Source organism: Desmodus rotundus, chromosome 9 (genome assembly GCF_022682495.2).
Source record: "Desmodus rotundus isolate HL8 chromosome 9, HLdesRot8A.1, whole genome shotgun sequence".
Classification (NCBI taxonomy): Eukaryota; Metazoa; Chordata; class Mammalia; order Chiroptera; family Phyllostomidae; genus Desmodus; species Desmodus rotundus.
Genome location: NC_071395.1, coordinates 79,409,161 through 79,425,595, shown reverse-complemented (window position 1 = coordinate 79,425,595; position 16,435 = coordinate 79,409,161). Strand labels below are relative to the sequence as shown.

The 16,435-nt window shown below is 42.3% G+C and overlaps 2 protein-coding genes across 3 annotated transcripts in view; one reads left to right on the top strand and one right to left on the bottom strand.

Moving 5' to 3' along the window:
• Positions 1 to 797: 797 nt before the first annotated feature.
• Positions 798 to 7,453, bottom strand: SDF2 (stromal cell derived factor 2). 2 transcript variants are annotated; one of them, XM_053910655.1, is made up of 4 exons: positions 7,048 to 7,187; positions 5,300 to 5,506; positions 3,635 to 3,831; positions 798 to 1,478 (listed from the first exon to the last, which is right to left on the bottom strand). In XM_053910655.1, the coding sequence occupies exons 2-4, from the start codon at positions 5,325 to 5,327 to the stop codon at positions 1,191 to 1,193; spliced, it is 513 nt and encodes a 170-aa protein (XP_053766630.1). In that variant the 5' UTR covers positions 5,328 to 5,506; positions 7,048 to 7,187; the 3' UTR covers positions 798 to 1,190. The 2 variants fall into 2 exon arrangements, with proteins under 2 accessions (XP_053766630.1, XP_024421020.1); XM_024565252.4 differs by lacking the exon at positions 5,300 to 5,506 and having other exon boundaries at positions 7,048 to 7,453.
• A 63-nt stretch (positions 7,454 to 7,516) lies between these two features.
• SUPT6H (SPT6 homolog, histone chaperone and transcription elongation factor) overlaps positions 7,517 to 16,435 on the top strand; it is a 31,309-nt gene continuing 22,390 nt past the window's right edge. The window contains exon 1 of the mRNA XM_024565254.3: positions 7,517 to 7,668. The gene's annotated coding sequence lies outside the window, so the exon portion shown is untranslated. The remainder of the gene's footprint in view (positions 7,669 to 16,435) is intronic.

Here is a 16,435-nt window from a genome sequence, read left to right as displayed (position 1 = left end):
GATGGGGTGTGTGCAAGACCCAACTGATAGATGTTTCTCTCCCTCTCCACCCCCCACTCTAAAATCAATGAGCATGTCCCCAGGTGAGGATAAAAAAAAAAAAAAAAAAAAAGAACATGTGCCAGATACAGCTGGATTCCTATCCTCAAATTATTTACTAAGTCTAAGAATTCAGGCAGTTATTCATCTTTTCTGTTCTGCATTGGTAAAACTGTAACATCCACCCTTATCTGTGAAGATTAAATGAGTTAATTTCTGCAACATTGTGCCTAGTATTTAGCAGACATGAGTAAATGTGGGTTCTTTTTACTACTACCCTTTTCTCAACTGCAGTAACAGATCTAGAGTAAAACATTTTTTGAGGGTCTTTAGTCATAACTTTAGTGAGAAATCTAACAACAATGAAGTGCTAGACAAGTGAAAGTAGGAAAAAAAAATTTGGATGCAAGTAAGGCTCTTAAAAGGGGCCACACCGAAGGTTCCCAGCATTTCAAAAGGATGAGAGCAATGACTCTCGGGCCTCAAGGATTAATCAGATCGTGGAATAGCACCCCTGGCCCTGGCTGGTGTGGCTCAATGGATTGACTGCCGGCCTGCAAACCAAAAGGTAGTCCCTGGTTCAATCCCAGTCAGGGCACATGCCTGGTTGCAGGCCAGGTCCCCACTTAGGGACCTATGACAGGCAACCAATTGATGTTTCAATGTTTCTTTCCCTCTCTGTCTCCCTCCCTTCCCATCTCTCTGAAAATAGATGAATAAAAAAAAATAGCACACCTAATAAATGACAACACAGTGACTAACAATGAAATCTTTTTATCATTTTAGAGAAAGAAAGCAGGGAAAAAGTCAGACACATTAATAATCCATGATGCCAAGCTTCTGAAGAGTAAAAATTTCCCAGCTAGGAGGGACTTCTCTCTCAGTTTCTGTTTTATCAGTATGAGTAAAATGCACCTGCTCCTTTACCAACAAGTCTTGCACTCACAAAGAACGGACCCAAGTCTGGGAGAACAACCATTTCAACTGTGAAGGGCTGAAGTTTCCACACACAGTTACTGTTTTCTGCATCCGTCTTCATCTCAGTGGTGACATGGCCAGTGCCCAGGGACCCTGTGGCAGGGATCCCAGGGTGAGACAGCAGCAGATGTCAATGAACACTGTGTGGTGACAGTGGCTCACAGCCCGCAGACTCAGAGCTCTGCATGGTGGGCTTCTACCTTCAGCAACTCACTGGGTTTCATGAAGATGCCTTCCATGGCTTTCCAGTAGTTGTTCTGGCTTGGCTGAGCCATGCCATGTACCTCTTTTTGCCCACTGATGGGTCGACCATATTGCTCTCCTGTGACAGACAGCAGAACCTCGGTGGAAGAATGCTTGAACCGCACCTCGCCATCCCTCACCCAGTAGGGCCCGTTACAGAGCACTGTCCAGTCATCCAGATAATCGCCTTCACCTTCCTCACCAAAAGCACTCACTTCCTGGAAGACATAAATGGCGGCAACGTTAGCATGGCTGGTACACAGGCTTGGAAAGGGGAGATAGGCAATAACAAGAAAAACAAGACTACCTAAAAGTGAAAAATGAGAGGCTTTCCAGGGTTGTTTATTTTCTATTACAGTCTTAAAATACTTTCTAGCTCTTTTTACTTGACTTTTAAATATTCCTGCTTCATTCCCTTAACTAGATTTTAAGTGACCTGGTGAGAAACACAAGCTAGAGACAAGCAGACCCCGAATCTCAGCTCTATCCCTTCCTATGTAACACCTTCAAGCCTTTATCTTCTCTTCCATAAAATGATAACAATATCATCTTAAAGAATAATGAGAATTAAATAAAGTAAGAAATGTTAATTGAGCAAATTACAGCAGATCCCATCTTCCACTCCTTTTTTAATCCCATTCCCCTTAGGGACAAATATTCAGAGTTTCTATCACAATGAAAAAGTTGCTAATTCAGAAATATACAATTTAAACACACACTAATAGCTATATAATTGTAAATGATAAAAAGCAGTCATTTGGAAACAGTCTAAGACTAAAGGCAAGAGGAACTGCACGTAATGGACAATTCCACTGCTACTGTGTTTGTGCACTGGGATTGCACACGCAGGTAAGTGCGTGACAGTGGAGCTGGGAACCTAACTGTTAGAGTGGAAATTTACAAGCAAAGGAAGGAGGCTGCAATGATCCATGTGGCAATAGAGTTGGAGACATCATTAGGAACTCATGTTTAACTTAATATACATACACATCGTTACCCGTATAAACATTTATAGATATGTGTATATGTTTACACACATATGTTTCTTTGCTTTGTTAGTTGAGAAGGCCTAAAAGTAAAACACTACGTCAGCCAGGTAATCAGTATCAACAGTAATAAAACATGTAGATAGTATGTATCCTTGATATGATGTGAAGAAAACGGCACTTTACCTCTGTTACCTTTCTCCCAAAAACCCTTATAAATCCAGTCAAATCATAAGAAAAACATCAAACAAATCCCAATGAAGGAGCACCCTATAATATACCTAACCAGCACTCCTCAAAACTGTCAATCAAGGTCATCGAAACCAAGAAGAATCTGAGAACTGTCACAACCAAGAGGAGCTTAGGGAGACATGACAGCTAAAGTGATGCCGTATCCGGGATGGGATTCTACAACAGAAAAAGGAGACTAGTAAAAACTAAGGAAACTGGAATAACCTACGGACTTTAGTAGATAACAATGTATCAATATTATCAATTAACTATAGCAAACCTATCATACTAATTTAAGATGTTAATAGGGTAAACTATAAACAGAGTGGAAGTGGGAGGGAAGCAGTCATTAAGGGGTTCCACATCCCCCCAAAACTCAAGGCTTAAAAAATATGGCACAGGACCTGGCCAGGTAGCTCAGTTGGTTGGAGCATCGTCCCAATATGCCGAGGTTGCAGGTTCGATCCCCAGTCAGGGTACATATAGGAAACAACCCATGAATTGCATAAATAAGTGGAACAATGAATCAATATTTCTCTTTCTCCCTCTCCCCCTTTCTTTCTCTCTCTAAAAAAGTAATTAAAAAAAATTTTTAATGGCACAATACCTAATTCATTTTCCTAATGTGGTCAGTTGGCATCATTAAAATAATAATAGCCCTGGCTGGTGTAGCTCAGTGGATTGAGCATGGGCTGCACAACCAAAGGGTTGCCAGTTCGATTCTCAGTCACGGCTCATGCCTCGGTTGCAGGCCAGGTCCCCAGTGGGGGCATGTGAGAGGCAACCACACGCTGATGTTTCTCTCCCTTTCTTTCTCCCTCCCTTCCCCTCTAAAAATAAATAAATAAAACCTTAAAAAAAATAATTTTTATTGCAAGTTTGGAAAACATTAGGTTTCTTTATTGCATGATTTATCAAGATAACTTATGATATGCTAACGGATACTTATTCTGTCTCTCTTCCTCATTTCCTGACTTGATCTAGATGTAAAGTCACCAGAAACAATTTCTTTTACATGAATGTGACAAAGCCAGTTCTCCAGGTCTGCAGAACAGAGAACATCTACACCTAAAAAAGAAAGGACTAACAACCAAGTTATCAAACAGCTCGACTGAGTAAAGCACAAAGCAGCAATGACCCACGGGACGCCACTTCACCTGGTTTCTAGAAAGCGGCGAAATGAAGTGGTGGCTATGGAGGTTTCGGCCAGTGTTGACATGTGTCAGCCGGATGGGCTGGCCACATCTGATGGGGGTTCCCCTCTCACACACTGTGGAGGTCTTTCCCCGTATCCTCCAGTAGCTATTGCTGTCATCCACAGAGGTCACACCTGTCACTGACTGCTGCCCACTACCTGCAGTCAAAAAAAAAAAAGAGGTTGAGTTCAACTGGATCCTTGTTTCTTTCCTATAGCCAATAATGTGCCCCACGTCGTACCAAAGGCTTGCAGGGGTGGGGCGGAAACCCTATGCTTGGTAATAATTTTTTATTCTGTAATATTAATATATGTGTAGGTACTCATATATACTAATATAGATGAAAATATTAAATATTTATATAGTATTAGTTATGAATGATAAACCATATTTAAGAGTGTACCATATTAGAAAATTCCAAGAATTTGCATCAAAGGGCACTAAATAAATGAACACATGTGGGTTGTTTTTTTTTAAGCATAGTCAGCGTTTACCTACATGTACTGGCTGGGATAGCCTCTAGTATATGCCAGGTGTCTACTCATATAATTGTAACATGTTTGTAATATTATTCAGTGTTTACTATCTATTAAAATAAACTTTTATCACATTTCACAATTAAAATGAGACCAGTTTTTGCTGCCAACTTTAATCCACACAGCCAGCCACACAGCTCCCAAAATTCCTGTAAGTGATCTATCAGTATATTACAAAAGTATTCTCAAGTCATCTAAATTTGATTAACACTGCCTAGTGGTAAAATCCTGCAAGTTAAGAGGCACTGGGTTAAACATGTAGCTTAACAAAGAAGATATGCAAGTAATTGCCAGCTGGTTAACGTGTACTGAGCACTTACTGGGTGTCAGATATACTAACCGGAGCCTTTTGACTGAATATTCATATTTGGTACACATATCTACTACTATTATTATTGTCATCTGTATTTTACACTGGAGTGTCAGTAAGGCTGAACAGTATGCCCAAGTCACACAACTCTAAGAGACAGTGCTCGGGTTTGCATCTCGATGCTCTAACTCTAGAACTCACATTCTTAACCTCTACCACATGGCCTCCCACAAAGCTTTATCTTCTGTCAAATTCCCCCAGATAGGCCACTCTCTCATATAAACACCAGGGGTATTCTCTTCCCTAGGCCTCATTCACTATACAAATCTTTAAAGGTATCCCAGATTTCCCAGATACCTTCTTTAAGTACTCTTGCCTATTCCTCCTATTTTGCCTTCAGTCCCTCGGCCGTGCCTGACTGCAGCTTTTTAATGACACCCCTGTTACCATTTGATACATGGCGTCTTATCCCACAGTTATCTGTTTGAATGTTTGTAACTAAACTATCAGCTTTTCTCTTTTGCTTCTTCCTCTCATGAGTTTTTACATCTTTAAAAAAAAAAAATCCCCAACCCACCCCTTCCTCCTCACTTCTGGTTGTTACCTTACAGTTCTCATGGTTGGTCCTTAACTGCCGTATTTCACTAAATCATGATCTATACTTTCTGTCTTCCACTTCTTTACTTTCTATTACACCCCCACTTCCTCTCCCATCCTTAGACATTGTGATTACCCAGAGTTCTATACCTGGCACTTATCCATTCTTAAATACAGTTATACCTCGGTACTCATTGGCTTCAGAACTCATCAAACCCTGTACTTGTCACATGTTGATGAGAAAAAAATGTTTCAGCACTCGGCGCTTGCTCGGGACTCGTCGAACTTGCTAGAACTTGTGTGAGTCAGTCACAACGCCGCCCCGGTAGAGAAAATGCTTCATCACTCCTCACGATCGGTACTCATCAGTTTCTGCACTCATCACGAGTTCTGGAACACATTAACGAGTACCAAGGTACCACTGTACTTGTTGGGGGTCAGGATAAAAGCATGTAGAAGCCCTTCAACCACTTTTTCAAGTGACTCAAATTGACACCAGATTGAGGACAACAGTTCATCCTGGGCAATCTCATTTACTCTACCCACGTCTTTAACCACCACCTATTCAATGATGTTGAACAGATGCTCCTCAACGTATGACAATGGGTTGTGTCCTGATAAATCCATTGTATGTTGAAATATAGTTAATGTATTTAATACCTAACCTACCAATCATCAGAGATTAGCCTAGGTTGTTTCTACTGAATGTGTACTGTTTTCACACCACTGTAAAGTTGAAAATTTTTTAAGTTGGGGACCAACTCTCTGTCTCGGGCTCAGCACAGATTTCTGAGCTCTAGACTGAACCTGGTTCTCAAATCTGGCTACCCATCAGGAGCACCTGAAGAGCTTTTTAAACTTCCAGATTCCTATGGACTCTGATTTAGTCAATCCAAAATAGAAAACTAGATCAATTTAAAAGTAATAAACCAGACACATGGAAGGTATTCGCTGAATGGCTGCTGGGATTATTAAGACATCCCAGCAATGATGACTCAATTCCTTTCCAAATCTAACCGGTCAGACAGGTTTTGAGAAAGGGGAACCACAGTCGAGCCTCCTCCACCCGAGAGATCTCCTTCCTCTCTCAGCTATTAGCATCAGCAGTCATCCAACACAGACACCTAGCAGCCACTAGTTCACTAACTTTTGTCTTTTTGTGTTTGTTTTCTTGTAACTTGCTGACTGATCACCGTATCTCCTGTATCGAGAACAATAACAGGCACACAGTAGGCGCTCATTAATCTAGACTGAATGAATCCATAAATAACTGCTGCGTTATAAATGAACACACAAACTAAGCATTTAAAAAACTCTCAAGTCGGTTTCCTCTCCAATTCCAGTGAGTACTTTAGTTTAAATTCTTTACCAAAAGAAGGGTAAGGCTGGAATAAAGAGTGGCCAAACGAAAAGAGTTGAAGAGCAAGAGTTAGAACAGAGGGTCGTAGCCAAAGAGTGAGCTCTTGGAGTTCAAAACTTCAGAGACACAGCACTTACTGTACTTTTTCTACATGTCTGTCTCTCCCACTGAGTACTGCCGGCCAGGAGTAACTGAAAAAAGGCTCTGAACCTGGACAAATTTGGACCAAACTCCGTCTCCGTCATTCACTACTGCAAGGCTTTGGGCAAGCGATTTAGAGTCCGTTTTCTCATCTATGAAATGAGGGTATCAGTTGTCTCTACCTCGTATGAATGTTACATGTAAGAGTATGTGTGTAATATATGTACACTCTATAGCTCACCAGAATGAAGTTGGGATTATGATTAAGATGCCTTAGAACAACTCAATTCTCCGATTCTCCGCCTCCAGACTTCAAGAACCTCACCGGGGCTCCCCGACCTTCCCAGACCACACCCCTCAGATTTGCTCTAGGCCCCGCCCCCGGAGACTACCAGGCCTTCCCAGACCACCCAAACCCGGGCAGCAGTACCTGATCCGTAGCGCACGTCGTGTGAGTGCAGTCGCACGTTGTGGCGCGTATTGAGTAACTTCACCACAGAACCGCACGTAACGACAGCCAGATTGGACGCTCCCACGGCACTACACAAAGTCCCGAACAACAGTAGCGATACCACAGCCATTCTGGATGTCCCGCAGTGCCTCTAACCTCCGAAGAAAACTCCGCCCCTCCCCGGAACCGGAAGCTACCGGCAGAATCACAGAGAGGAGGAAATGAGAAAGCCCTAGTTTTGTCTTTATGGTTCCTTTGCCTAGAGCGGCCTGAGGAATCCGCTAAGCCTGGTTGCTTCCGATCTGCTCACTCTGTTCCCGTGGCTCTGTTCTGATAGCTGCCTTCATGAACTGCTTCTGCCAGTTTTCGTGACCTCCCTGACGAAGCCCGGAGAGCTGGGTGGGAGAAGAGGCCGAGAAATGGCCCGCCCACTCCCAGTGACAGGGGGCCGGAAGTGACGTAGCACGTTGACGCAGCAGCGGCGGCGGTGGCGGCGAAGGATCGGTGCGGTGGGAGCTTACTATCCTTTCCCGGTCTCGGTTTGACGACTCCATTTTCCCCCGTGGGGGTTTAGCGCAACGGAGAAGCGGCGGACTACGGGTAGGTAAAGGTCGGACTGGAAAACGTGCTGCTCGAAATCGGTCAGGTGGGGCACCAGGCTCCTGGGGCCTGGTCCTGTAAGGGAAGAGGTACTGGGGAGTGATATGCGGGGAGATCTGGGGTCCCCGGCCTTCCGAGCTCAATGAGGGAGAAGGAGGAGGAAAGCGGGATAGTTGCTCAAGAGTCTCAAGGCTTTTCCGAGACTCCTGTGCCACCCGGAGCCCTTGAATTGGGCGGCCTGTTGTATCAGCAGTCTTCCTCGAATCCCGTCCTTCTGTCGTAGCTTCTGAAAACTGGGCCACGCGAAAGGATTGGAAATGTAATGGGTCTGTGGCTTCTCGGTCAGGAGCAGGTGATTGAATTGTTTGTTCTGGAGATGTGGTATCTGTGGAGCTTTCAGCAGCTCGACCATCAGGCCTAAAGGGCTATGCCAAATTCCCTTTTTTCCGTATTATTGATAGTAAAGTTACAACTTTTTGTAGATGACTAGCTACATCCACAAACGCCTACCACAGACATCAAAATGGGCTATTAAGTCAAAATGTTACTTTCTTCCAGTTTCTGCCTTTCTTTCCAGGCATTTCCTTGAATCAGCTGGAGCAGTCCATTTCCCTTGGTTGTTGCAAGAATTGATACTTTTTTTTTTTTTTTTTAAGAGGAGACCTAAGTTCTCCGAAAATCTGCCTATGGAAATCCACTGTAATGTCAGAAATAATTTAGGGAGTATTAAGTTACACTACTGCTATTAATAAATATGAGAGTATAAACAATTTTGAATTTGACTAATTTTTTGGGGGGAGGTGGCTTGGTTCTCTGTTTACCTGAAAAGTACCCAAGTCTTCATTGCATTGATTACAAAAGTATGATTGTCTCCCCGTCAGCTCTGAATTTAGAGCCCTTTTCCATAACTTGTGTCTCTTCAGCCAGTACAAGTCCCTTCTTATTCAGTTGGTTTGTCTGGCTACTACATTACATTAGCATAGTATTGTTGTTCTCTAAGAAGTTTAAACCTCATCAAGAGGTTAGTTACATCAAGCCGTCGTACAGTCTATGTAGGCTTAGGCACATTTTATAGTTCTCCCTCAGTAGACCTTGGCAAGTAAGGAAGCCTGCCCAGGGTGGTGGAAACTTACAGTCTTTGGGGACAAATAAATTGGCTCTTGCTCCCAGGTTCTTGGTCTCAATAATGGCATCACACTCAGAATCCCGTGTATATAATCCTTAGAGTTTTCCTCTCTGTTATTCCCAATAATATCAATCACCAAATCCTACCTCTCTATAAAAGTCTGTTCCCATCAACATACAAATTATGTTCTTTCTGGTATTCCTCTTATCCGCCTCCAACTACTAGTACTTTTTTAAAATTTCCCTTCATAGCCAGATTTCTACCTCTGTCAACTTTCTCGGCTTTTATTCAGTTTTCACCCTATACTAGTCTGATTTCTCTTCTGACCACTGTTGAAATTCCTCTTATCAAGATCACCAGTGACTTCTTTTTTTTTAATTTTATTTTTTTAAGTGAGATTTTATTCATTTATTTTTAGAGGGAGGGGAAGGGAAGGAGAAAGAATTATCAGTGTGTCGTTGCCTCTCACACGCCCCCTACCGGGGACCTGGCCCGCAACCCAAGCATGTGCCCCTGCTTGGGAATCTAACCGGCAACTCTGGTTTGCAGCCCATATTCAGTCCACTGAGCTACACCAGCCAGGGCACCAGTGACTTCTATTTGCCAAGTTCCATACGTACATTGTTCCCATTCTCCTCAGTGTCTGAGGAGAATATTCAACACGGTTTACTCCTTTCTTGAAACGTTCTCTTTTCTTGGCTTCATGGACACTTCACTCTTGGATATTCTCCACTTGTCTAACTGCTTCTCAGTCTCCTTTGCTAGCCACTTTTACTCTCTGCATAGTGGCTCGCTGTTGAATTTTCTTCACAGTTTAATCCTGGGTTTTCTGTGTGTTCCTTTAGGTGATCCAGTCCCATGGCTGTAATAATCATCTGAAAGCATGGTTAAATCTCTAGTCCAGTCCTCGCTCTGTGTTGAAGAATCATGCACAGAATGCCAGTATAATAGCTGTGTGCAGATGACTCTTAACTGTCCCAAACCTAACATAACATAAAGAAAATTTTGGATTCCCCATCATTCCAAACCTGGCCTTCCCTACATCCCTAAGTGATACTCTCATCCACATGGCTACAAAAGCCAGAAACACCTTGGATCCTCCCTTGCTCTCCCCATCCCCAAGTCTTTTAGTAAGCCCTGTCATTTCTACCTCCAAAGTATGTTTCATATCTGTCTTCTATCCTTCATCTTCACTGCTACCACCCTGTTACAAGCCACCATCATCTTTTTATCCTCAGTTCACCTTGCTTCCACTCAGATCCCTTCCGATCTGTTTTCCATATTGCAAGATCAGGTCAGGTCACCTCATGTCATTTCCCTGTTTAAAATGCTCCAGTGGCTTTCCATGGCCTTCATAACCCTGCTTAAGGAGGCCTCTCCTTCTCACATTCTGCAGCCTTCACTGTTCTCTGGTCGTACTTGCCTTAGAACATTGTATACCATATGCCAAGTTCTTCCCTGTCTTTTATGCCAGTAGCCTCTTCCCTTGGCTTTGCATACCACATCCTACCCATTCTTGCTATCTCAACCTGAACTCTCAGAGGTGAGGGTGTTTATTTCCTCCCTACCACTTATACCGGGTCTATATAATTTGTGGTTTTTCTCCTGCACCAGAGTATAGGTATCAAAGGGACAGGAACTTTGTCTTCTGTATGTTTGGCAAGTAGTAGGCACTCATTAAATATTTTTGAATAAGCAAGTAAATTCTATCAGTTCTGTCTAAAACTCCACAGAGGCTTCCCAGCAGCTTTCAGACAGAGTCCAAAATCTTAACATCCTACCAAGATCCTTATAACTTCACCTCCAACTCATTATGAACCTTTCTTTCTCTTCCCAAAGTAGCCATCACTGTTCCTGCCACACACACTGCATCCTGGGTCTCATCCTGGAGTTCTCTTCTCCAACACCACACTCCTCGAACCACTTCTGAAGGAGCCAGCTCCTCCAAGTAGCTAATTCTTCCTCACTCATATAGTCTGTGTTTAAAGTCACTTCCTCAAAACCAGGTTAAGGTCCTCTCTTACAGGTTCCCATGGTACCTTTGTCATCAATTTGTTAAGGACCTCTACTTGTAATTGTGGGTTTTTTTTTTTTAATGTATTGATTTGAGAGAGAGAGAGAGAGAAACATCGATTTGTTGCTTCACTTATTTATGCACTCATTGGTCCACTCTTATATGTGCCCTGACCAGGGATCGAACCCACAACCCTGGTGTATGGGGACGGTGCTCTAACCAACTAAGCTACCCAGCCAGGGCAGAAGATCGCTACTTCTAGGTTAGAAGTCACCAAACTAAGTCTCCTGGACCATTACAGGTTGTCTGTGTCTGCTTTTGTGCTACAGTGGCAGGTCTGGCCTCTGTGGTTTGCCAACCCTGTGCTGCAGCAGGAACTACTGTATACGTTTCCTGGCAGCGTACAAGGCTCAGTAGCTGTTACTCCCTCCTTGTGTTGCAGGGATTCTGAGTCTGGTTACATATTTCAGTTGTTTCTGCTCCTCTTTTGCCCTTTCCTTGTTCCCCAAGGAAACTTGGAAAGAAAAGGGATAACTAATATTTTTTCATTACTTATTATGTGAACCATTATTAACAGTAGTGCTTTTTATACCCTGTAATTGAAAAAATTCTAAAATTATTTCTTACAAATATCTTGTGTGTACATGTTAAAATGATTATACGTAGAATTAGCCTTTTCTGTATTTTAATATCTTCACTAGGTGGAATTAGGATTTTTCATAACAGAGTTCTGAATCCAAATTTGAAAGAAGGTTGTCTTACGTGGACTCTGAATACTTTCATTTATTGGCCCTGGCCAGGTAGCTCAGTTGGTTAGAGTGTCGTCCCAGTACGCCAAGGTTGCAGGTTCAATCCCTGGTCAGGGCACATACAAAAATCAACCAATGAATGCATAAATAAGTGGAACAACAAATTGATGTTTCTCTCTCTCTCAAATCAATAAATAAAAAGAATACTTTTATTTATTAAACTTTCATGTTTTGGGATTCCATATTGGGTAGTCATTCATGAACTACCCAATTTGGATTAGTCCTTGCTCACAAAATACAGAGTGTCTTGTAGTTTAAACTCCGCACCAAACTTCTGGGGCTGTTCCCCAGACCACTAGGCCCTTTCCAACCTAAGCCTTCGCTCACGTTGCCTTTTTCCAGACTATCTTCTTAGTCCTCTCAACTCAGGCATCACTTTTTCTGAGGTATTTCCTGACCTCCTTCTTCAAATTACTCTCATAATCTTGGTATATGACCATCATGTAACATTTATTGTGTTTTGTCATAACTTTATTTACAAGTGTTTTGAGACAGGTTGTGAACTCGGGGGTAAAAAAGCATATTTTACTCATTTTCATATACCCAAATCCCAGCACAGAACTTGACCCTAAAAAAAAAAAAAAAAGTAAAGGGTAATTGAAGCTGCTAGTGGAGGGAATTAACCGACATCTCTTTTCGCTCTGGTCTCCTGTTAATTGCCTCCTACATCATGTTCAAAGGGAGGGACTGCTGAGGCCTCCCCTGTGGCAATCTGATCCCAGCTCCATTCCTCTTCCAGAGAATGTCATGGTAACCGCCAGCCTCTCCCTGGGAGCCCCATCGTGCACTGCAGCTGTGCTTCTGTCTGGAGAAACCTCCCTTCACCACCCCACTCCCCTTGGAGACCTATTCGGTAGCAAATTTAACTTACAGTCTTAATGTGGGGAATAGTCAAGATCATAAGTACTCAATACTAAGTACAAAATCCAAACTATATCAGGCTCATCTCAGCTATCATATAGTACTATTAATCATGCACTAATAAGTAGCAATGTTTTTGTTCTGGAACATCTGCCAACCTCAGCCTGCAGTGCTGCTGCGGCACCCTCTGCACGTCTAGCTCCCACAAGTTGCAGCAAGTCAGGATTGTGTCTGGCACAGCTCTTTTAACTGGAAGTCTTGGCAATGAGCTAGTTTGGAGGCATTCCCCAGCTATTGCACAGCATGCACTTTATTGCTAACCTAGGGAATGAGAGGAAAGCTGCGTGCCGTGCAGAGTACCAGCCACCCCTGGGATGGAAGAAAGCTGTTGTTTTCATCAGGTGTGCTATCTGTTTCTGTCTATTGAGCAGGCTGTAGGGCATCTGGTCCGCAGGAGGTAGCTAGCATTTAATGTGAAGATGTAGAGGCCTTACAAGATTGAATTCGTGGGTTTGATAGCGTAATTAAAGCAAACTTGTGTAGGGGCTGCAGTACCCGAATCTATTTTTAATGGCTCAGTTCAGGGCTGAGGGGAAGTGTTGTCAAAATTAAAATTAGAACACCAGATTAATTGGCAGAAATTTTAAATACTCATTTTTGGGCACTAGTCAAACTGTATGGCCTTAAGGATAGATACAGACCTTAGGGGGGAAAAGGGCATCAATCTGACCCCGAGACCCCGCATGTCACCACTTTGCAGGGCCTCTACTGTGGTCTAGTGTAGTGGCTCTCAAACTTTTTGATCTCTGGATACTCTTAAAAATAGTTTAAGGTTCCAAAGACATTCTGTTTATGTGAGTTATAACTATTGATGTTTATGAGATTTATATATATTGATATATACTGGATTAGAGGTGAAAATGAAAAATACACATTTTAAATAATAAAGCCACTACAAAAAAGTAATCATTTTGCAAAATACAGGTACATCAAATCAACACTTATACACCTTAAATTTACATAGTATTATGTGTTAATTATATCTCATTAAAGAAAATAATAAGCCTACTACATTTAAACATAAAAACACCTGCTTTAATAGAATACAGCCGAATTTCTTGTGTCTGTTTCTGCATTCAGTCTCTTGTGATACATGTCATTTAACCTCTGGCAAACACCACCATACACTCATGGGAGAAAGGAGGGTGTGTTCCCTAGACCGCACTGAGAACTGCTGATACAGTAGAAACAACTGTGACTTTGGAGTCAGACAGATCTTAACTCAGATCTCATCTCTTGCAGTTGTTATGTTTTTGTCACTTGAACAGCTGGCTTTATCTCCAAGTCTGTTCCCTCTGTTGGACAGAGAGAGAAGTGAGCTGTAACTCACAGGACAATGTAAGGGTTAATAGGTGCTTGTTAAGTGTCTGGAACTTGGTTGTAGGTGTGTGATAAATATTCTTCCTCGGGCACTTTTTGTTTTTTTTAATTGCTTAAAGTACCCTAGCCTTTCTAGGGTACTTAGAAACCCAACCATACTAGTTTTGGTTGGGTTTTTGTGTGAGTATTTTCGGTTTGTTTTCTGATTCTCTTCCTGTGCCTGCACTATACAAATATAATAATATATAAAATTATTTTAGGATCCTTATTTGTTTTCATATCTTTCTCCTACTAGCAGTCAACTCCTTGAGAACCAGCAGTCCTGTTTCTCTTCAGTTCCCCAACTCCTAGCAGACTGTATGTACATGGTAGGCATTCAGTAACATTTGAAAAAAAATGGCATCTGAAACCTCATCCTAAAATTGAACATAAGACTGTATCATTGCCTCTCCTTTTCCACCAGAACTCAGTACCTTTAGTTGTGTTCCCTTGAGCTTAATCTTAAGTTAATTGGTTGTGGTATCAGTTGATATCAGTATGGGTAGTTTTCTGGAGAATTAGAACCACAGAAATTAAAGCTTGTGCTAGGCTTAGTTCACTTCAGGTAGCCCTTAGCCACCCTCCTACTCTCTCCCTTCCCACTGCCATCTTTCACTGGGATGATGGCAACGATATGAAAAAATAAGTAGTATTTAACAGATTCTTAGCAGTTTGTATTTTGTGAAAAGCACAAAGAAGGTTATGGCTTACCTGGTACAGAATCACAAAAGTATCTTGTGATGCCTCTCAGATTGCCATTTGTGTTTTCATAGTTTTTGTTGTTGTTTTGGTTTGGTTTGTTTTTTTTTTTTTTTATTCATTAAAGGGAGAGAAACATCAATGTATGGTTGCCTCTAGTGTGTCCCCAACTGGGGACCTGGCCTGCAACCCAGGCATGTGCCCGACTGGGAATTGAACCGGCGACCCTTTGGTTCACAGGCCGGTGCTCAATCCACTGAGCCACACCAGCTAGGGCTATTTTTATTTTTAGAGAGAGGAGAAAGGAGAAAGGGAGAGAAACACTGACATGCAAGAGAAACATGATCAGTTGTCTCCCACACTGCCCCCAACCGGGGACCTGGCCCACAACCCATGCATGTACTCTGACAGGGAATTAAACCCTTGCCCTCTCCGTTCACATGTGGATGCTCAATCCACTGAGCCACACCAGCCAGGGCTGTTTTCATAGTTTTTATTACCCCTTCAATTGGAGAGGGTCTCCAACTTCCATAAGCTTACAGTCTGAGTGGGAAAAATAGCCTTTTACACAATGACCATAATTCAGAACAAGGTGAGGAGTGATGTTGAGTTTATCAGCAACCAGCTTCAGGATTCCAGGATGGAATCTTGATGTTATAATTTGTATGATACGTGCTGTTTGTTAAAGTTCTTCTCAAGTCCCGGGAAGCTCCATGTTCTGGTTTTGTCGTTCTCCACTGCAATTTCCGGGCTTCGGGTGAGTCTGAAATCAGGGAAGTAGAAGATAAAGTTGGGATTGATGGATACAAAATTACAGAATGCCAAGGAAAATTAGGCCTGGAATTCAAATTCAAACTTAGTTAACATTTATTGAAACAGTGTATGCTAGGTTCCTTACTCTATGTCATGAAATATCCTCAACTACCCTGCAGATAGGTATACTGTTGCCATTTGCCAGATGGAGAAATTGATACTCACACACATTCTATCATTTGCTCAGGTTTATGTACCCGGTACATGATGGGACCAGGATTTGGTCTCTCCCTTAAGTTTAATAATCTTTGCATTTAACTCTGTTGCCTTTATTTAGTAGGCCCTGTGAATCTCTTTCAAAGTGTTGTGGTTTCTCTTGTTTTGCTGGGTTGGGGGAGGGAGGGGTAATGGTAAAAATAGAATTATGATTCTAATGTTTATGAAAGGTGAGCTCAAGTTAATGAAATGTTTAATTTATTGAAAAGTTCTTTTGTCTCTGCCAGTAGCCAGGTATAGTATATATGAAAATGCCTGTCATTAATTTGGCACTCAATTGTTTTCAAACTTTTTTTTTTTTAAATATTTTATTTTTAGAGAAAGGAGAAGGGAGGGAGAGAAACATCGATGTGTGAGAGATACATCGATTGGTTGCCTCTCACACACCACCAACTGGGGACCTGGCCCACAGCCCAGGCATGTGCCCTGACTGGGAATCGAAGCAGCAACCTTTTGGTTTGCAGGCCAGTGCTCAGTCCACTGAGCCACACCAACAGGGCTGTTTTCAAACTTCTTGATGAGCAAATCACACAATCTCAATACTACCATCCTATGTAATTATTTCTACACTAATTTCTTTCCTCATGTGACCATTCTGCCCCCAAATGGTAAAGTGAGATAAAACTCTGGGGAAGCAAGATGGTATGTACAGAGGGAAGTCCAGTCTAATCACCTTTTTAAAGGTACAACCTTGGTTGAGAGGAGCAACCAAGGGAGAATGGAAAATAGAGGAGATGGAGCCATTCAATCCTTTCACTCTCCTCCCCAGGTGGAATTGATTGGGCAGAGCGACGGCATGTGGCTGAAAGT

Bases quoted from the DNA above. Each gene is read 5' to 3' on its own strand.
- SDF2 (XM_024565252.4), bottom strand. From the start codon at position 7,198: ATGGCTGTGGTATCGCTACTGTTGTTCGGGACTTTGTGTAGTGCCGTG. The intron at 3,832-7,047 runs GTACTGCTGCCC...TTTTGACTGCAG, and splicing joins CGACGTGCGCTACGGATCAG to GTAGTGGGCAGCAGTCAGTG. The intron at 1,479-3,634 runs GTGAAGTGGCGT...TATGTCTTCCAG, and splicing joins CGCCGCTTTCTAGAAACCAG to GAAGTGAGTGCTTTTGGTGA.